A 21974-nucleotide genomic window follows, 5' to 3' on the forward strand; every position below is an offset into this window, starting at 1 on the left:
ATTTCTTTGGGTTGTTTGGGGATTATGGTGTTAGTGACAGCAGCAGAGTGAGGAGCTGGGGGGTTGAGGGGGCAGGACTATGCTGGATTTAAAAAGGAAGAGTAGTTGTTCCCAGAAATCCACCATAAAGATCCAGATCTCCCTAACAATCCGGCATTTATTTGGATAAAAATTGGAACTCATACAGTCCGCTTAGCAACTGTGTGAGCGTTGACTGTTGTGCTAGACAGAAATGTCTTAGCTGATTGCATGTCCTTTTCCTCTTACTTCATTGGCTTGCCTCCAGAGGCTGCAAGCTCAAGATAAAAGAACAAACTTTTTAGGAGAGGGGGCAGCTATTCTAGTGGTTGAGCTCGCTGCAAGAGCTTCCAGGCAGTGACTGGGCCTGGCATTAAAAGGCTGCCCTATTCATGGGTCATTTGCATAAAGTCTTATCAGGCCATTTCCCTACCTTTGGTAGTGGATAAATCTTGGGTTGATTATTTACTTCTTCCTTTCACTGGAAATTTACAGCCCTAATTATGAAGTCTCAAATTAGTGGAAGTCAATAGGATGTTGACTCAGGTTAGGTTTACCAATCAGCAACCAAACTATGCCCAACTTTGGCTTTTATTCCTAGGAATGTTGTTACACATTAAGGGAAACCTGTGACGAATTCCATCTTGGCTATCTTAAGTTTTTTCCTCCAGTTCTGAAGTCGGCTTTAAAACACTCTAGCACTTCCAATCCCATCTTGGTGTCTGTTTCTTAGAGTATCCAAACTAAGATAAATGGTCATATTCTTTATCACATGACCCAGTCCCCCTATCCTCCAACCATAGTTCACTGGACCAAGAGATGAGCACTTGACCAAGAAAAGCTAATTTATCAGCTGGCAGCATTCTGCTTGTGCCCTGGTGCCAAAAGACACTGAGTCAATAAGATTCCCCAAAGAAATATGGAAATGGGAAATGATCCTCTCCCATCCTGCAAGTGGTTAGTCCTGTGAGCAGGGACGGAGATAAGAGAAGTGACTGTATTTGAAGCTCTGAAACAAATTACTTCTTTAATTTCTCCCTTAGGTGCCTGATTTCCCCTCCTAGGCACTATTTCCTCTAATTTTTTTTTAATTGTAAGGAGGCACATGCTGTGTGAGCTACAAACTGAGCCTATGTGAAGAGATAAGTGTTAAAAATCAAAACATGCAGCAAAGTGAATCAGACACATTTAATGGCTTGTGTAATTGTTACTGTGCTGCATGGTAATTAAGGCTTAAATGATCAACAATTTCCATAAATTAGTGTAATTACTATTACTTTTGCTTAGTAGCACGGCATTTCTGGGGTTAAGTGGCAGAAGTATGGTTGTGGTAAGGAGAGAGAAAGCAGATTTATGCTGTAGTTTCCTCCCATGCTAGAGGCAGGCACTGCAGCATGGTGGGGGCAGGGCGAGGTGCTAACCAGTGTTGTATTCATCTCTTCCTTATTGCAGAGAAAATGAGCGTTAGGGAGGTAATGTAACCAGCAAGGCCACACAACTAATTAGTGGCAGGGCTAGGAGTCATGTCAGAGCATACTGAACCCCCAAATCCCAAGCTCTTAACACTTGATACCAAAGCAGTTACATTTTCAGTATATATAAAAGCAGTGTAAGTGTGAATGATGTTTGAAGAGACAGTATTGCTAGTACCAGAAACTAAAGCACAGATCTCTAAATCCTTACTTTTCTTCTATAGTTTGACCAGATTGGTTTCTTGCCAAACGTAAAGGAAAAACTTTTATATGGAGATGGGGGAAGTTTTGAAGCCCAAGAGCACATAAGGGTAGGTCTAGGAAATGTTCTCCAGTCCCCAGGGAAGAGAATAAATGATGGGGTCTGGTATAAGACTGTGGAAGGGCTTTCTAGAGAATCTTACCTTCTAAAAAACCGTGGCCTGCAAATACCCTACCATCTGTTCCTTTGCTTAAGGGTTCTTATGTAAGCTGCCACTGGAGCCCCAGTGATGGGAAAAAGCAGCAGGACAGACTTAGGTCACTCCTAGGAAAATTAAAAGGCTACTCTAATGCTAATGAGTTCCCCAACTTTGGGCTCTAGGTCATTTCTTCCAAATCACTAAATCACTGAGAATTATGATCGTAATTCCTTGAAGTACTCAGGTGAGGGTGGTTGTGGTGAGGAGCTGAGACGAGACTGAAACTACAGGGGTGGGGTATCTCCCTAATTCAGCAATTTGCTTGTCTGCCACGATGAACTAGCCTGTCTTGTTGAATTTAGAGGGAACCAACCAGGAACTGAATGAAATGGTAAAGAACTAGGAGGGACAGGTAAGAAAAATGTTTAAAATCAGGTCACCATTAAGTTCCCTTTTAACCCTGAGAATCTGGTTTTGTTCTTCATTGTCTAGGGGGTTCTTTTTTTTTTTTTTTTTTTTACCCAAATCAAGCTTTTCTTGATTAAAAAAAAAATGGTGCCGAGAAATCTTTTTTTATATTAGTTTGTTTTTTAAATTTATTTTTTATACAGCAGGCTCTTATTAGTCATCAATTTTATACACATCAGTGTTACATGTTAATCCCAATTGCCCAATTCAGCACACCACCACCACCACCCCACCGCGGTTTTCCCCCCTTGGTGTCCATACGTTTGTCTCTACATCTGTGTCTCAACTTCTGCCCTGCAAACCAGTTCATGAGAAATTTTTTTTTTTACGGTACACGGGCCTCTCACTGTTGTGGCCTCTCCCGTTGCGGAGCACAGGCTCCGGACGCGCAGGCTCAGCGGCCATGGCTCACGGGCCCAGCCGCTCCGCGGCATGTGGGCTCTTCCCGGACCAGGGCACGAACCCGTGTCCCCTGCATCGGCAGGCGGACTCTCAACCACTGTGCCACCAGGGAAGCCCGAGAAATCTTTTTAAAAGGCAAACCTTATTTAGTTTTTATTATCTCTTACTATACTAACTGCTTTGTTAATGGCATTAGTAGATGTTCATCCAATGCTTTGCTTTTAGTTTCATTTGCTTATTACAAGATTAAGAGTTTGACTACTTTGAATGTATATATCTGGAATATATCCTAATATTTATCAACTACCCATCTGCCCTATTCCCCACCTCTCCTATTCATCTGTATAGTTTTGATTCTCTGAATGTGTCTCTCCTGTCAACCACTGGGCAATATACACAGTGGTCCAGGTCCCTAAACACCATTTTTATTTTCATATAATGTACTTATTGTACAACTGATATTGATATGTAGTATTTATAAGTACTTTTTATTTTACAAACCATTCCAGTATATTTTACCTTATTTGGTCCTGCCAGCAAAATAGACATCAAACACTGACAGAGCCAGGCACTGTACCAGCCTTACTTTATACTTTTGTATGTGTTTTCAGTTAATCTATAACAAGCTTAGAAGATAGGTATTATTTCCACTTTTACAATAAAGAAGTTAAGCTCTGAGAGATTTATAAACTTTACTAAAGTAGAGTCACTATAGAGGCAATATAAGCATAGTGGTTAGGTGCACAAGACTCTAGATCCAGACTGCTTAGATTTAAATCCAAGTCTGTTGCCTATTAGCTATATCACCCTTGGCAATTTCTTACCACCTCTATGCCTCTGTTTCCTCATCAGTAAAATAGGAATAATAATGGCATGTACTTAATAGGGTTGTTGTGAGCATTAAATGAATGTATATATCTATAGCTCTTAGAACAGTGTCTGATACATGGCCAGTGCTATTAGAAGGCTAGCTATGGTTATTATAGGCAATAGTATATTTGGATCCAAATCCAAGTCTGTTACACTATAAAAACGATACAGTTAAGTTAAATAAAGCAGTTGTTCTCATTTTACATATCAGAAAGCTGAAGCTCAACGACATTAAGTAACTTAAATGGCAAGATACAGTGTTTTTACACTGTAATATATTGAATGAGTTCAAACTACATTATTGTATCAGTTGAGTCAAAAAGTAGAAAACAATATTAGGAAATTGAATCCAGCAATGTATGAAAGAAGAATATATCACAACCAAGTGGGCTTTATCCCAAGTGTGCAAGGCTCATTCAACCTTCAAAAATCAATGAGAGTAATTCAGCATATACTGATTACATCAACATATGCAAGAAGCATTTGACAAAATTCAATATCCATCATGACAAAAATGCTTAACAAACTAGGAATATATGGAAACTTCCTCAATCTGATGAAGGACATTTACAAAGAACCTACTGCTAATATCATATTTAATGGTGAAAGACTGAATACTTTCCCCTTAAGATCAGGAACCAGGCAAAGATGTCTACTCTCTTTGTATGTATGTGTTAAGTATATCATTTGTTCCTTATTTCTGATTATTAAAATTTTATCTTCTTTGTGGATAATTCTTAAAGTTGATAAAATGCCAAAGAATAAATTAAAAATCACCCATAAATCCACAAGAGATCTATACATATGTACGTGTTATAAAATTAGAGCTATGCTATTTTATGAATTTTCTTTTTATCCACACATTATAAACATCTTCCCATGTCATTAATATTTTTCTGTTGTTTCTAATGGTCAGATAGCTTGCCTTTGAATGGATTGTTTCATGATTTGTCTAAATAACCCCTGTTGTTTGAAATCCAGGTTTTTCCCATGAAAAAATAAATAACACTGCTAGTAATGGGACTTCACCTGACTCATCCTCATTAACATTCTTGTAGTTTTGGGTGCTGTGGAACACTTTACTTGAGTTCTGTGACACCATCATGATTTTCCCTTTTTTTTTTGGTGCTTTCGTTGTCTTTTACTGATTGTGCTTCTTGTCTTTCACCCTTTGTAATAATGATCATAGTGCTGTGCTAATATGATAGTTACTAGCCCTATATGAATACTTAAGTTTACATTAATTAAAATGATATAAATTAAAAGTCAGTTTCTCAGGCACTCTAAACCCATTTCAGGTGCTCAGTGGCCACATGCGGGTAGTGGTTCCTGTATTTGACAGCATAGATAATAAAATATTTTTCCGTCTTCACACAAGTGCTCCATCCTTCTCTCTGGATAGCAGCTTCTTCTGCTGCTGTGCTGTAACTTCTGCATGGATGTGTTTTTTTCTGCCTTCCTTCCTTCCTTTCGTTCTTTCTCTCTCTCCCCCTCCCTCTCTCCCCCTCCCTCTCTCCCTCTCGTTTCTTTCTTTCTTTTTCTGTCTTTCCTTCCTTCCTTTCCTTTCCTTTCTTTCTTTTTGGCTGCGTTGGGTCTTCATTGCTGTGTGTGGGCTTTCTTTTTAGTTGTGGTGAGCGGGAGCTACTCTTCATTGCTGTGCGCGGGCCTCTCATTGCGGTGGCCTCTTTCCGAGCACCGGCTCTAGGTGCGCGGGCTCTAGAGCGCAGGCTCAGTAGTTGTGGCGCACAGGCCTAGCTGCTCTGCAGCATGTGGGATCTTCCTGAACCAGGGCTCGAACCCTTGTCCCCTGCATTGGCAGGCAGATTCCTAACTACTGCGCCACCAGGGAAGCCTCATGGATGTGGTTCTGATTTATCACGACAGGACTTAGCTTGAACTCTATATGATTTTATAACTCTATATGACTTTGTAACTCTAATCAAATCATCTGTGTTCCTTATATCTCTTAGTTCACATCCTCCAGGATCTGATTGGCTCAACACACATAGATTGGTTCCCTCTCCACTCCAAATTATATGTCCCCCCCCTTTTTTTCCAGCTTTATTGAGGTATAACTGACAAAAATTGCATATATTTAAGATATATTTTTATATATGTACACATTGTGAAATAATTACCACAGTCAAGCTCATTAACCTATCTATTACCTCCCGTAGTTACGTTTTTTTTTCTTTTTTTTGGTGAGAACAATTAAGGTCTATTCTCTTAGCAAATTTCAAATATACAATATTAATACTATAGTCACCATGCTGTATATTAGATCTCCAGAACTTACTCATCTTGCATAACTGAAACTTTTTATCCTTTGACCAACATTTTCCTGTCTCCCACCCACTCAGTCCTTGGTGCCCACCAGTCTGTCCTCTGCTTCTGTGAGTTCTGTTTTTTCATATTTCACTTAGCATAATGTCATTCAGGTTCATCCATGTTGTCGAAAATGACAGGATTTCCTTCGTTGTTAAAGCTGAATAACATTGCATTGTGTGTGTGTATATAAACCTTACCCATATTTTCCTTATCCATTCATTGACTGATGGTCACTAGGTTATTTCTCTATCTTGGATATTGTGAATGCTGAAATGAACATGAGTGTGCAGATATCTCAAGATACTGATTTCATTTCCTTTGGGTATATACACAGAAATGGGATTGTTGGGTCATATGGTAGTTATAGTTTTAATTTTTTGAGGAACCTCCATACTGTTTGCCATAATGGCCTTACCAGTTTACATTACCATGAACAGCATACAAGGGCTCTCTCTTCTCCACATTCTTGCCAACACTTATTATCTTTTGTCTTTTTTTTTTTTAATTTAAAATATTTTTATTTGGAGAATTTAATAGGGGGAATAGCTATCTAATTTACATTTGGTAGTGCATATATGTCCCTGCCACTCTCTCACTTCGTCACAGCTTACCCTTCCCCCTCCCCATGTCCTCAAGTCCATGCTCTAGTAGGTCTGTGTTTTATTCCTGTCCTACCACTAATCTCTTCATGACATTTTTTTTTCTTAGATTCCATATATATGTGTTAGCATACGGTATTTGTTTTTCTCCTTCTGACTTACTTCACTCTGTATGACAGACTCCAGTTCTATCCACCTCATTACAAATAACTCAGTTTCATTTCTTTTTATGGCTGAGTAATATTCCATTGTATATATGTGCCACATCTTCTTTATCCATTCATCTGTTGATGGACAGTTAGGTTGCTTCCATGTCCTTGCTATTGTAAATAGAGCTGCAATGAACATTTTGGTACATGACTCTTTTTGAATTATGGTTTTCTCAGGGTATATGCCCAGTAGTGGGATTGCGGGGTCGTATGGTAGTTCTATTTGTAGTTTTTTAAGGAACCTCCATACTGTTCTCCATAGTGGCTGTATCAATTTACATTCCCACCAGCAGTGCAAGAGGGTTCCCTTTTCTCCACACCCTCTCCAGCATTTATTATTTCTAGAGTTTTTGATGATGGCCAATCTGACCGGTGTGTGATGATATCTCATTGTCGTTTTGATTTGCATTTCTCTAATGATTAATGATGTTGAGCATTCTTTCATGTGTTTGTTGGCGATCTGTATATCATCTTTGGAGAAATGTCTATTTAGTTCTTCTGCCCATTTTTGGATTGGGTTGTTTGTTTTTTTGTTATTGAGCTGCATGAGTTGCTTATAAATTTTGGATATTAATCCTTTGTCAGTTGCTTCGTTTGCAAATGGGATTGTTGGGTCATATGGTAGTTATATTTTTAATTTTTTGAGGAACCTCCATACTGTTTGCCATAATGGCCTTACCAGTTTACATTACCATGAACAGCATACAAGGGCTCTCTCTTCTCCACATTCTTGCCGACACTTATTATCTTTTGTCTTTTTAATAATAACCATTCTAACAGGTGTGAGTTTTGTAAAAATCATTGTGCATTTTGCAAATCATTGTGGTTTTTGATTTGCATTTCCCTGATGCCTAGTGATGCTGAATACCTTTTCATGTACCCATTAGCCTTTCATATATTATCTTTTGAGAAATGTCTATTCATGTCCTCTGCCCATTTTTAAATTAGGCTTATGTTTTCTTGCTATTGAGTTGTGTTAGTTCCTTATGTTTCTGGATATTAAACCCTTACCATGTACACGATTTGCATATATTTTCTCTCATTCTGTAGGTTGTCTGTTCACTCTGTTGTTTCCTTTGCTGTGCAGAAGCTTTTTTGTTTGATACAATTGCATTGTCTATCTTTGCTTTTATTGCCTGTGCTTTTTGGGGTCATATCCAAAAAGTCATTGCCCAGACCAGTGTCAAGAAACTTTATGCCTATGTTTTCTTCTAAGAGTTTTACAGTTTCAGGTCTCACATTTAAGTCCTTAATCCATTTTGAATTGATTTTGTATATGGTGTGAGAGAGATATACAAAATAAAATTGGGTAGGGGTCCAGTTTTATTCCTCTTCATGTGATTCCCAGCACCATTTATTTAAAAAACTACTCTTTCTTGGGCTTCCCTGGTGGCACAGTGGTTAAGAATCCACCTGCCAATGCAGGGGACACGGGTTCAAGCCCTGGTCCGGGAAGATCACACATGCCTTGTTGGAGCAGCTAAGCCCGTGTACCACAACTACTGAGCCTGCGCTCTAGAGCCCGTGAGCAACAGCTACTGAAGCCGCACCATTTATTTAAAAAACTACTCTTTCTTGGGCTTCCCTGGTGGCACAGTGGTTAAGAATCCACCTGCCAATGCAGGGGACACGGGTTCAAGCCCTGGTCCGGGAAGATCACACATGCCTTGTTGGAGCAGCTAAGCCCGTGTACCACAACTACTGAGCCTGCGCTCTAGAGCCCGTGAGCAACAGCTACTGAAGCCTGCGTGCCTAGAGCCTTTGCCCCGCAACAAGAGAAGCCACCACAATGAGAAGCTTGCGCACCGCAACGAAGAGTAGCCCCCACTCACCACAACCAGAGAAAAGCCTGCGCGCAGCAACGAAGACCCAACACAGCCAAAAATAAAATAAATTAAAACTACCCTTTCCTCATTGTGTATTCTTGGTAACTTTGTGGAAGATCAGTTGACTATGAATGTCTGGATTTACTTCTGGGCTCTCTGTTCTGTTCCATTGATCTATATGTCTGTTTTTATAACAGTACCATATTGTTTTGATTACTACAGCTTTGTAGTATACGTTGAAATCAGGTAGTGTGATGTTTCCATCTTTGTTGTTCTTGCTCAAGATTGATTTGGCTATTCACGGTCTTTTGTGGTTACATATGAATTTCAGGATTGTTTTTTCTATTTCTGTGAAAAATACCATTGGGATTTGATAGGGATTGTGTTGAATCTCTAGATTGCTTTAGGTAGTATGGACATTTTTACAATATTAATTCTTCCTGTTCATGAACACAGGGTATCTTTCCATTTATTTATGTCATTTTTCATCAGTGTTTTATAGTTTTCAGTGTACAGATATTTTACCTCCTTGGCTAAATTTCTTCCTAAGTATTTTCTTGTTTTTGATAAATATGTCCACGCCCACTAGTTCTATTTAATGTCATACTGGAAGTCCCAGCAAGTACAATAAGACAAGAAAATAAATAAAAGGTGTTCAGACTGGAAAGAAACTATCTTTCTTTGTAGATGACATGATTGTGTATGTAAAAACTCCCAATGAATTCACAAAACAGCTCCTAGAACTGATAAGTGCTTTTAGCAGAATACAAGGTCAACTTTTTAAAAATCACTTTTATTTCTATACACTAACAGAGAACAGTTGGAAACCATTAAACTTTTGAAGTACCATTTATAATAGCTCCAAAGGAAAAAATTTTTAAAGGACTATTTAGGTGTAAGTCTAACACAATATGTACAGGATCTATATGCTGAAAACTACAAAATGCTGATGAAAGAAATCAAAGATGACCCAAAAAAATGAAGAAACATACTGTGTGCATGGACTGGAAGACTCAGTACTGTTAAGATATCAGTTCTCCCCAAACTGACCTATAGATTTAATGCAGTCTCAATCAAAATCTCAGCTAGATTTATTGTCGATACAGACAAGCCGATTCTAAAATTTATATGGCAAGGTAAAACTGGAATAACAAAAACACTATTGAAAAAGAAACAAAGTTGGAAGACTCATATGCAATTTTAAGATATACTGTAAGCTAAAATAATCACAGCAGTGTAATATCAGTGAAAAAGTAGGTACCTAGAGCTGTGGGACAGAAAAGAGAATCTAGAAATAGACACACAAATATAGTAATTGATTTTTTTTAAAGGTGCAAAGACAATTCAGTGGAGAAGGATAATCTTTTCAGTAAATGGTGCTGGACCACCTGAACACCTTCATACCAAAAAAGAAATTAAGTCAGAATTGATCACAGACCAAAACTGAAAGGTAAAACTCTTACAAGTAAATGTAGGAGAAACTCTTCATGACCTGGTGTTTAGACAAAGAGTTCTTAGATAGAACACCATCCATAAAAGAAAACAATTGATAAACTGGCCTTCATGGTGTTAAGAACTTTTGCTCCACAAAAGATACTGTTAGACTATAAAGAAGATATACGAATGACAAATAAGCACATTAAAAAGTGCTCTCAACATCATTATTCATTATAGAAATGCAAATTAAAACCAGGATGAGATCCCATTATACATCTTTCAGAATGGCTAAATTAAAATACTGATAATACCAGGTGTTCACGAGGATATGGAGCAAATGGAACTCTCATACATTGCTGGTGGGACTGCAAAATGATACAGCCACTCTGGAAAACAATTTGTCAGTTTCTTAAAAAGTCAAACATACACCACCCATGTAATCCAGTATTCCTCCTATAGAAATAAACTTACGTTCACACAAAAACCTGCGCACAAATGTTTGTGGTAGCATTGTTCACAATCACCAAAATCTAGGAAGAACCCAAAGTCCTTCAGTGGGTGAATGGATAAACTAGTTGTGGTATATCCACTCAATGGAATTCTATTCAATAAATAAAAGAACATTTTTATGCATGCAGCAAAATGGATGAATCTCAAATGCAGTATGTTAAGTAAAAGAAGCCAGTCTCGTGATTATATGCTGTATGATTCCATGTCCGTGACTTCTGGAAAAGGCAAATTATGGGAACAGAGAACAGATCAGCAGGAGTTAAGGGGAAGGGGAAGATATGAGTTAAAAAAAAAAGGGTGTTGGTTCTGTATCCTATTTGTGGAGGTGGTAACAAGATGCTATAAGCCTATGTTAAAACTCATACAACTTAAGCCCCCAAAATGAATTCTAGTCTATGTAAATTTTTTAAAATAATAAAAACACCTATGCATTTGTCAAAGCTCGTTTAAATGATACACTTAACATGTTTTGTGCATTTCACTGTGTATAAATTTTGCATCACCTAAAAATAAATACTGTAAACAAAAAAGTAAGTGGAGGATGGGAAAGAAACACTTAGGTGTTCTGATTAGAAAAAGTATACCTTAAAGTGTGAAAATATAATTGAATTTATTACAGCAAGGGTCTATTTATTCTCCTTTTTTAGCAGATAACCATGTTGTCTGTTTTCTTGACAATATATTGTTGATTCACTGATTGTTACCTAATAATGATGGATAATTTCTAGCCACAAGCTAGATAAGAGTTCTTTTGTAATCTGTTTTCTACCACATCAGTTCAGATTCATCCTATCTCTCTTGTCTTTGCTTTTTGCTCACAATTCTCTCATATGTTGACAAGGGGAAAAAACTCAAGCTGGGGAAAAATCTGTTTTGAGTGTACTCTATGAATTTGTTACAATTAAGATCTAATTATAAATTATTGCTCGACTAGCAGAAGCAATTCACACTGTATTGGTTGTGATCATCTTTGAACATAACAAATTAGCAGGGGCTTTATCTTAAACATTATAGATTCTTTGCAGTTCTTTGAATTGAGTGGATATATTTTGGCACTTTGCTGTGGGTGACAGTAGATGATGTCAGATTAAATTTAAATTGATAGCCTCTCAATGTTTATCTCTAGTGCATATGCAATTTCTTCTGTACCAGAGAACCTTTCAGAGGCATTCTGTCAATACAGCTATCTGACAGTCATTTGTATTTGTAAACTGTGCATTTGGCGCCTGCTGGCCTCTGTTGCATTGGAGCTAGTGGGGATCCAAAATGGGTGTACAATGAAGTTATTGGCTGTTACATCTCAGTGGGAGTTATTGAAGAGAAGAAACAGCACTTGCAGGACCTCAGGAGAGGATAAAAAAAAGAAACTGGTAATATTAACACAAGCCAGGTATGCTTTCAAAAAAGTAGTGATTTAAAAAGTCAGTTCTATTGAAGGAATTAAAGTGTTTGTGGACCTGCATTTTAATTCTTGTAATGGATATGAAAAACAAAGTGTTTCTATTTAAAAATATAATGAATTTTAATTGATCTCAGTAGAGGACAGACAATTCATGTGAGCAGAAATATAAATTAAAACAATGGAAAAAATGCTTAAGTTCTGAAGAGATGGAAATTAAAATGCTGGTGTCTTTTACTTATCAAATTAGTGAAACAAATTTTAATAATAAACAAAGACAAATGTGCTGGCAAGACTTCAGAGAACAAACAGATAGACAAGTAGCAGTAAATATCGATGTTTTGTGCCTATAATTTGCCCACACTTTAAAGTTCTTATTCTTTAACTTATTACTCCTACTTTATCAGATACAACTCAAGGAAATAATTATGAAGAAAAAACGGCTGATATATAAATCTGCTTAGCTTTATATTGGTCTGTTTTGCTACAGTGCATGTTTCTGTACTGCACATTTGCTCATTACAATGATTGGGAATTATGGGAATGATGTCAAGTATATAGTGAGTTGTGCTGGTTCATGTTATATTCCTCCGAATAGTATGAAGCCACCAAAGAAAGCTTTTTCACCATAAAGACAATGCCTTAGTGGTCTATGAAGACATTTAAAAAAAAAAAAAAAAGGCCACTTTCATGGCCTTGAGAAGTGCTTTGCTTTTCACTGTGTTAAGCTAGCCAGTGAAACCGCCTGTGTGGTTGAAGAAGTTGTGAAGAAATTTCCTCCTCTGTTTAAGAAAAACATGAAAAAGCTACACCCTGGTTTAGATTATTTTGATAAAATTGTGCTGGCAGTGAATGCTCGCAAGGACCTACATACGTCTCAAAAGAGGACTGCTAAGCTCCAGGTTAAGGTTACATAGGGTCACCTGGCTGACACAGGGCTCAAATGCTGGAGGAGGCTGAAGGGTGCTAATATTTTTGCTCTAGGCTCTTAGTAGTACTCTGGTTACAAAGCTACATAGTTTTAAGTGGTTAGTCCCTAACACTATTTTTCCCTTAAGCTCCTATTATTTTTAGTGTAATCTTGCAGAACATAAAGTTTTGCAGTTATATATATTAAGGAAAATATATAAATGCCCAACAGTAAGGGAGTAAGTCTTAGGACAGCATCTTGATAGACTCTGATGCATCTGTTACAATAAGCATAGAAAAATGTCTATAAAACAAATGCAAGCATTAGAAAACAAAACTGAGTATCTACATACCATGATTACAACTGTGTCAAAATGTTTGACATGTACGGTGGGATTGTAGGTCAGTTTTTAAAAAAATTGTTTTTAATGTTGTGAAGTTGGTAAAATAGATATAAGTCCATTTAAATAGTTTAAGCTGAATTTTAATTTTACTTTGGTTGTAGAATTCCTGGAAAACTCAAGCAGTTCGTATTTGACTTACATTCTGGAAAACTACACAGAGAATTCCACCATGGTCCTGACCCAACTGATACAGCCCCAGGACAGGTAGGACTCTTGTTTGTTTTTCAGTGGGAACTCTTTTTCTTTTTCAATTAGTCCTGAGGAGACTCTGAAGCTCTTGCATAGGCTTGAGTTTCTGCCCCTGAATGTCTTTGTAAAGAAATTCTGAACAAACTCTAGATAATATAAAAATTATGTTCCTTTAAAAATTTTAAACCTTCAGAAAAGTTGCAAGAATATTACAATATAGTTTCTTGATCATATAAATGAAGGTTGTCTGAGTAAGTCCTTTGTGGAAAATGGCTATGAAAGGGTTAAATACAGTTGGCTTCATATAGAAGTAGGAGGTAGGGATTAGAAGCAGGTAATTAGTGAAGAAATCAGTGGATTCCATTAATTGTTAAAGCCTTCCTCTGTGGCTGAGAGATTGACCACACTATAAATAATGATTTGATATCCTAAGAGCCCTCATCACTACAGTATTCATAATGCTCAAAACTTACAGTTTAATGCAGCTTTTCCATTTGAGATTTAGAATGCTTGACAACTATTTATCAACACAACTTTATATTTGCTTGATATATAGATATATATTTTTTAACCTGAGGATTTTCTCCAGTTACAAGTAACTTCCTAAACTTCTGTATAAGTTCCGCTTAAATATTCCTAAATTTGCATTTTGATGCATTATTGATTTATATCATGTCTATTACCATTATACTGAGAGGGAAGATGATATATACCCAAACTCTTACTGCCTATGCCCAGAACTTCAATCCACTATTTTGTCCAAAGAACCACCACATGTAAAGGAAAAATAAAAACTAAGTGAATTTTTCTTTAAGAGTCAAATTAAGTTCAGAGTTAAGAGTTCCTTTTAGGAATCTGATGACATGCTTTTTCCTTGAAATCTGAGGTCAGATTTTCTTTGATAATTAAGCAACTACAGATGCAGGAAAACTTTGTTGGCAGTAACCCAAAGTAGGCCTGCTTAGTATTTTATCAGATTAAGAAAAGATGTAGCTTGCTATTATTATATTATCCTGATTTGTTTCAGCTTCTCCATTAGACACTGAACTCCTTGTATTTATTCATCTTTGCATACTAATACATAGTTGGCACCAAATACATGTTCGTTTCATGGTAATATAGCTTCAGCTTAGTTAAACAAAACATCTCAGCAAAAAAATAAAAAATATATTGGGGAAGGGGAACATGACTAATAAGGGAAGTTTGTGGACACACTGCTTCCGATTATAATGGGAATGTGCTTTTTATATATATATATATATCGTACTATTATATGTACTATGTGCCTATGTAAACTACAGGAACTATTAAAACAATGATAATCATGTTTGTTCTTGAGGAGCTCATGGTGTAGAGATAGACTACACTGTCTTTTCTCTGAAATTATTGGAAGTCACTCTTATATTTCCACTGTATATATATATATATATTTTTTGTGGTATGCGGGCCTCCCTCTGCTGTGCCCTCTCCCGTTGCGGAGCACAGGCTCCGGACGCGCAGGCTCAGCGGCCATGGCTCACGCGCCCAGCCGCTCCGCGGCATGTGGGATCCTCCCAGACCGGGGCGCGAACCCGGTTCCCCTGCATCGGCAGGCGGACGCGCAACCGCTGCGCCACCAGGGAAGCCCCCACTGTATATTTTTATGTACTGTTGGTGTACAAGTAAAATACTACAGAAATTAATTTCTTGCAGTATTGAAGTGTTTTTCTTCCTTACGTCAACTGAGTTTTGATAATTGCTGGCATCCAGGTCTCTATCTTCAGAGTAGGTGCCTTTAATAATCTTAGCAGTCATTTGTAAGAGGGAAGGGTTCTGGCTAACTTAGGGTTATGCTGCCTCTACAGAATAGGCTAGGAAAGCAACCAGGTGTTAGGTATTTTGTTTCTCCACCACACCTCAGAACTGTCATCAGGTTCATGGTTAATGGCTCTGTGGCAGCCCTGCCTTGGAGAATCTGAGTTAAGGGCATCTGCAACGGGGAAAGCAAGATTTCAAACTTAACTCTTGTCTTTGGTACATAGTAGCTATATTTTATTGATTATTAAGCAAATAATTAAAGGGCAATTACCAGTCATCTAATACTCTTAAAATATTATACCTATAAAATATACTGATGTAAAAATGTTTTATTTTTTCCCTTGTAGGAAGTCCAAGATGTAGCAAGCAGTCCACCTGAGAGCTCCTTCCAGAAACTAGCACCCAGTGAATATAGGTATACTTTATTGAGGGATCGAGATGAGCTTTAAAAACTTGGAAAAAACAATTTGCAAGCCTTTCAAACAGCAGCATCAACTTACATGGTGGAAATAGTAAACCTATATTTTCATAATTCTATGTGTATTTTTATTTTGAATAAACTGAAAGAAGTTTTTGGTTTTTAATTTTTTTTTTCTCCCTGACTCAAAATGTATTGTCATTTAATATAGCCTCTTTTAAAAAATCTGCTAGGGTTAAAAAATAAATAAAAATCAGAGGCCTATCTTTACTTTAAATCTGAGGTCTATCTTTGCTTTAAATCTGTCTTGTAAAATTTTTATAAATCAAGTTAAAGGTGACATTGCCAGAAATATACCATTAACTTGCACTACTAGGTTAGGGAGAACTTCTTAGGGATGTTTCTTGTGTAGTATGTGCTTTTCTTTCTTTTCTTTATATACGATCACCTCTGTTGGTTATTTTAGTTATCACATTTCTCAAAGCTAAGGGGGTACGTATTCTGGATACTTGGGGGGGAATAAATTAAAATTTTCACACTGTGTACTGTGTTTTACTGATTGGTTGGATATTGCTTATGAAAATCCCATAGTGGGTTTTTTTGGATTCTTAATGTGTAACTTAAACATACTATGAAGAGGAGGAGAGCCATAAGCCAGAACATTTGGCAGGAATTGTCCTTATGAATTAAGAAAAAGAAAATGAAGTGTTATTAAATTTCTATGTGTTTGTCTAACAAAGTGTCATATGGATGGCATTTAAAACTTTGAATTATACCTAAATCTGGGAAAAGGAGATACTAGTGGAACAGATTACCAATATTGAACTAGATGACTTTTAAGGCTCCTCCTATCACGATACTTAAATTTCCAAAGAGAAAAACCAGCAGAGAACATGTATTTCAGTAATTCTAACCTTCTTCTATCTTGTAGTCTTGTTCTAGTTGTATAGATCAAAAATGAAGACAATAAGGCACATAGGTTGTTTTGTTTTTTCCATTGTAAAATTGTTAGAGGACCCTACGCGCTATAGATTCCCTCATCTCCTAGGCCTGCGATGTAGTCAAATGGGTCCCTGTGCCAGGCCTCAATACTGCCAGGGAACAAAACCAGAGGGAGAGGACCCTCAAGTGTCATATCAGGAAGCCCAATGCCAGAGGACAGGTTCAAAATTGGCTTTCCTCTGGGCCTGGGTTGGTGCTATAGGCCAAGAGTCATTTTATACTTGGAGTCTAAGTCAATCCCAGTTTGGGGAAAGATTATTTTTAAGCTTAAAAGGCTGACATGTGCCATTATATGTAGTATGTAATATATGTAACATTTTCCAATTCTTTTAAAATAAATATTTATAATATTTAATGATTGTTATTTTTAAAAATCAGCCTAAAATTCTTAGTTATGCATGACTTACCCATCATTTCATTTAGAATAATAAATGTTGTTTAAAAGGTAGTAAGGGGCATGTTTAGTAGAAGATGCTAGAAAAGCAGGACAGAGCTTCCTAAAGGTTGGGCCTTAGTTCTGTTCTCTTCTTGCTTTTAATCATTAACTAACTTTGAAATCAGAGCTACAGTCTTCAGGTCAGAAGATGGACCAAATGTGAGGTGGTCAGAATGAAAATTTACAAACATTAAACTAGCACACAAAACCAAAAGCAGCACCTGCAGTTGACTGGAATAAATTTGTAATCCTGTAACTGGCTTTTAAAAAAGAGTAAACAAAAGATAACACTTAAGAATTGTGTTGCACAGAATTGGTTTCAGAGTAGTTATTATGATAAAGGCCTCAAGGAGCACATGTTCAATGTGATCTAAGATAACTGAGTGACTGTTAAAAAAAGTGAGTGGATCTGAGACTTTATTTAGCATTCATGCATATGGGGACTTAAGCTCTAGCCCTGCCACTATCACTGTCTTCTCTAGAGTGTGAAGCCAGAGGACAAGGATACTGAATTGTATGCCTGTATCTCCAGTGTCTAGCATTTCTGGACACTTAGTAGTCATCATCATATGTTTACTGAATGAATGAGATATGCAGTGACCTTGGGTAATTTTGTATCCCTGAAAGGCTAAGCACTCATGAGGACTTGGTGCCCAATTTTATAAAAAGTTAACAAGCTCAAGTGCGAAGCAGCAAAATGCGCTAGATAAAATAAGTTCTTGCCACAGGGCTAGTGCAGGGTTGGGGTGGGAAGAAGGCCTGTGGCTAGGGCAGTGAGAAAGAAAGTTGGAGCTGATTGTGCAGGGCCTTGTATGCCAAGCTAAGGAAGGGGATTTTACTGTATCTTACAGCCAGTAGAGATCCAGCAACAAATTTAAGTAGGCAAGTATGTTCATATTTAAGTTTAAGAAAGAACACTGTAGCAGCAGGTCTAGGTTATGATTAAATTGAGTCCAGTAGAGGAGAGATAATGGCCAGAACTAAGACAGTGACAGCAGAGATGGAGAGGAACAAATACAAGAGATTCCACAGGGATTTGTCATCAGCTGGATGTAAAGAGAGAACTTCGAGGAATCTAGAACTCACAATTTAGACTTCTTCCCCTCTGAACCATGCACGAATCAGAGAATATTACAGGTGGAAGTCTTCTAATTTTATCCAGTCTACTCCAGGCCTCAGGCTCCTTAGCTGTGAAGAGAAGGGATGCTAGACTAGACTGAAGAACATAGTCGAGTTACAAAACCAAAATTAGACTGGTCGTCAGCCCACTACCTTTTCCAGTTTTTCAAAAAGTGTTACAGTAGTGAGGGGGACCATAAAAGGATGAAAACTTACTTTAGATGAAATTCTGAACCTTTTTTTTAAAGTTAAATGGACTTAGAGAGGAAGACAGAGAATGGGCATCTAAAGCATCTCATGGAGAGCTCTTTGATGAAGTCAATTTGTCAAGATCACATATAAAAGAAGGAAAAACTGGCATGATAAAGCCCAAAAAGAGCAAAGTGAAATATAAAAAACAGTGTTTGAAATGTTAAAGCTCAGAATGAGCTTAAATTTGCAGAAAATGCTGAAGTTGCCAAGAAAGAATTAAAAACCTGAATCGGCAAAATAGAAAAGGAGTATACTGGATTAACAATCTGGAAAAGCAGAATAATTCATTTTTTTTTTTTTTTCTCTGACAAGGAGGTCTAGTCTGCCTGGACAAAAATAAAATGACATAAGCAAAACTGCAAAAATGAGAAGTAAAAATCTTGTCACCTTGAATAGTTTTAGGATTCTTAGGCCCAAAATTCAGTATCGCAGAGAGCTGCTGGATGTTGCAAATGCTGTTAGCAACTGTTGGGAATTTCTGACACACCATAGAGATTATAAACTAACAGGAGACTAGAAATGGACAAACAGTATTCCAGTTTTCAAAATCATTATAGTTAAAAGCCTTTTGCTATTTTCTAAATAAAATATGAACCAAACTGAAATGTTAGTAGTCTATATTTGGGGGAATGATTTAAATAACTGTAAATAATAATCAGTTTTTAAGCCCAATATTTAAAGACCCTGAAGACAATAAGTTGTTTTAGGACTTAAATTGTTTTATGCTGATTATAACTGTTTTATGTGTTCATTAAAACAGGTTGGATAGGACTGCTGCTTGGCAACTGTTTTTTAGCTGTGTTTGAATTTTTGTATGTATTTCCAAGTAATAAAACTATATTTATAAAATATTTCTATATTTGAGACTTTTTACTAATTCAATTTGTCATAAATATGAACATTTTATTCAGAGTCCAGATGACCAGAGTTGCAAGATTTTCCAGTTTTAAAGTTATTTTTTAGATTATTTAATAGTACATGACTCAGAATGGGAAGCTATATGAATCCATGTGCAGATAACTCAAACCTAGCCTTTAGCTGAAGCGTCAAAGGTCCCTCTTGCAGAGCACACTGGGGAAGTGCTGGCTTGCCCTTGGAGAATAGGTTTTGGAGTCAGTGGAAGAGGAAAAGTGCAGCTCACAAACTGCTTCTCTAAAATGCCCCCTTAATTCTCTCTCCCCTACCTGCCTAGTCAGTTCCTTCTGTCCATCCTTCAGTGCCCAGAATGAATAATCACCACTTGTGGTCCCACAGAATACCCAGTCTAATAGAAAATTGCAAGTATATGTATCCCTTTTCCTTATCACCATGTGAATGCTCTGGAAGCAGGAAGTGCTCCATCTTTGTATTCCCAGCAATCTAGAGCACTGTGAGTGATTAATAAGTCTCTGATGGAAAAAAGAAAGCCAAATTACATAATAAATAAATGAACAAATGAATGAATAAGGGACAAGAAAGCATCACCGTAACTGGAATGGACTCGGTCATCTGTGAATCCCAATTATCTGATATCTAGTCACATTTAATCCTATACCCTAAATTGATTATGGGGTCTTAAGAGTTTTAGTCTAGAATAGATTAAAATCTTACACCAACCCAGAGATGCATAACTTTCAGAATGACACTGGAGTGCTCTTTTGGGCAGTGCAGAGTCCTGCAGAAGTGCTGGAAACTTTCCCATGAACACTACACATTTTCTGTGAGGTAGATTTGACCCCTAGCTTAGTCACTCAGCCTTGTGGAAGAAGAGACTACAGTGAGTTGACAGAATACCACACGTGGTTTACAAAACACCAGTTACCATTCGGCAAGCATTAATCTACTGTTGCCAAGCTAAGGATACAACAGTGAACAAGACTGCCCCTACTGTCAGCTCAAAGTTGAGCGAAGGAGCAAAACAAGACGGGTAAAAAGATGATTATAATAGAATGCTGTAGGTGCTGTGCTGTGAGTTAACCACAGGCTCCTGGAGGTGTGTGTGCAGCTGGCGGGGTCAAGGGAGCCTTCCCACAAGAAGTGGTTTTCTTGCCTAGGAATAGAAAGAGCTATACTTTCCTAAATTTCTCCCCTCCAGGAGAATTACATTAATAGAGGCTGTTTTTATTCTCTATTAGTATCTTAACTTTAATAGCAAAGTATTGCTAGGCACTGCTGTCCTGTTGTTTCTTTCCCAACTCGGCCACTCAGCTAAAAGATCACATACTTGCCTATCTGTGCTGTCTCATGTGTTTTACTTACTGGGATGAATGCCAGGGAGGAAGCTGTATGCCCACTCTCATGATGCCATGTGTAAACTTGCCTAGGGAAGATCAGATCAGTCTTGGAAGCCTGATACTATGATTGTTTTCTTGCCCTAACCATTGCCCAAGCAGAGGAATAGAGCAGGGCATCCCTGGCTATGCACATAGTGAGGGAAAAAAACAAGGCCTCTCTTCTGACTTATCAGTTCTTCATAATTCTTCATGTCTTCATAATGAACATGGCTTTCTGATTTAAAATATTGTTGAGTAGTCCACTTAAAATTTTTCTAGGATTAGAAGGTAAAGTCCCTGCTCTCTGGCTTCTGGAATGCAACTTTATCCCTTAAATTTTAGACTTTTGCCCAAGCTCAGTGTTCTGGCACCTTCTCTGTTTCCTGGTTCCTCGAAGATTGCTGGTAGTACTTCAGGATCACATCTACAAGTTCCCACGAACCTTAGGATGTTTTTTTTTCTCTGAGCCTAGAAACTATAAATTCTTTTAAAACACAGATGCTGTTTTGTTTTTTTTTTTTTTGTAACCTCACACTTATTTCCACTGCCTGTGTAACTAGGGTGACCATGTAATTTTTTTCATCCAAACCAGGACATCTGAGAGTGAAAGGGAGCATTAAGTAATAATCTGACCAGAACAAGAGACATAAATCAAGACTGTCCCAGACAAGATGGGATGTATCATCACCCTGTTCCTAACCAGATCTTATATATTTTTATGTTTGGGTAGCATTCTTAACAGAGATAAAAAAGATTTACTTTCCACCAAGCATCTGTCACCATTATACCACCATCTTAATAACTAAGCCTATTAAAATATTTAACAATACTTGCTATTTTTTTTTTTAACAAGTCTCCACTCATTTTAGGTGTCTCCCTAACACTATTCTTGCAGGTACATAATTTTTCATTAATGTGCCTTTTGTTTAAACTTTGGGGAAAAATAATAGTAATAGTTACAACAGTAACAGTAGCAACTAACATTTGTACAGTTACTATGAGCCAGGCTCCATTTAGGCACTTAACATGTATAAATTTTTAAATCTTCGACTACCCTGTAAGATGGGTAAGGTACCAATGGGGAGGGGGATGCAAGGAGGGGAACACTAAGGAAGCCCTGAGTTGTTGGCCCCCATCCTCACCCAGATAAGAGGCAGCAATCTGTTATGAAAAATAAAACCTAGAGAGGAAAGAAAGAGAACTAACACCTATGGACTAATTCTATGGAGAATTAGTAAGTGACGAGCACTTTATTCC

The 21974-nt window shown here is 37.4% G+C and overlaps 2 protein-coding genes across 21 annotated transcripts in view; one reads left to right on the top strand and one right to left on the bottom strand.

Annotated features, from left to right (window-relative positions):
• ERP44 (endoplasmic reticulum protein 44) overlaps positions 1-16145 on the top strand; it is a 90766-nt gene extending 74621 nt beyond the window's left edge. For all 4 annotated transcript variants that reach the window (XM_007128409.4, XM_055087069.1, XM_055087070.1 and 1 more), the window contains 2 exons: positions 13354-13456; positions 15586-16145. In XM_007128409.4, the coding sequence (XP_007128471.1) occupies positions 13354-13456; positions 15586-15687 (205 nt within the window). In that variant the 3' untranslated portion in view covers positions 15688-16145. The remainder of the gene's footprint in view (positions 1-13353; positions 13457-15585) is intronic.
• Positions 1-21974, bottom strand: part of STX17 (syntaxin 17) — a 179791-nt gene that overhangs the window by 66940 nt on the left and 90877 nt on the right. For 15 of the 17 annotated variants that reach the window (XR_003681184.2, XR_008618200.1, XR_008618194.1 and 12 more), the window contains one exon: positions 18181-18282. The exons of the other annotated variants lie outside the window; for them this stretch is intronic. Coding sequence is in view for 5 of the 15 variants with exons in the window: in XM_055087071.1 (XP_054943046.1) it covers positions 18181-18282 (102 nt within the window). In the remaining 10 variants the exon portion in view is untranslated. The remainder of the gene's footprint in view (positions 1-18180; positions 18283-21974) is intronic. 17 annotated transcript variants of the gene reach the window in all.

This window comes from Physeter macrocephalus, chromosome 9 (assembly GCF_002837175.3).
Source record: "Physeter macrocephalus isolate SW-GA chromosome 9, ASM283717v5, whole genome shotgun sequence".
In the NCBI taxonomy this organism is placed as follows: domain Eukaryota; kingdom Metazoa; phylum Chordata; class Mammalia; order Artiodactyla; family Physeteridae; genus Physeter; species Physeter macrocephalus.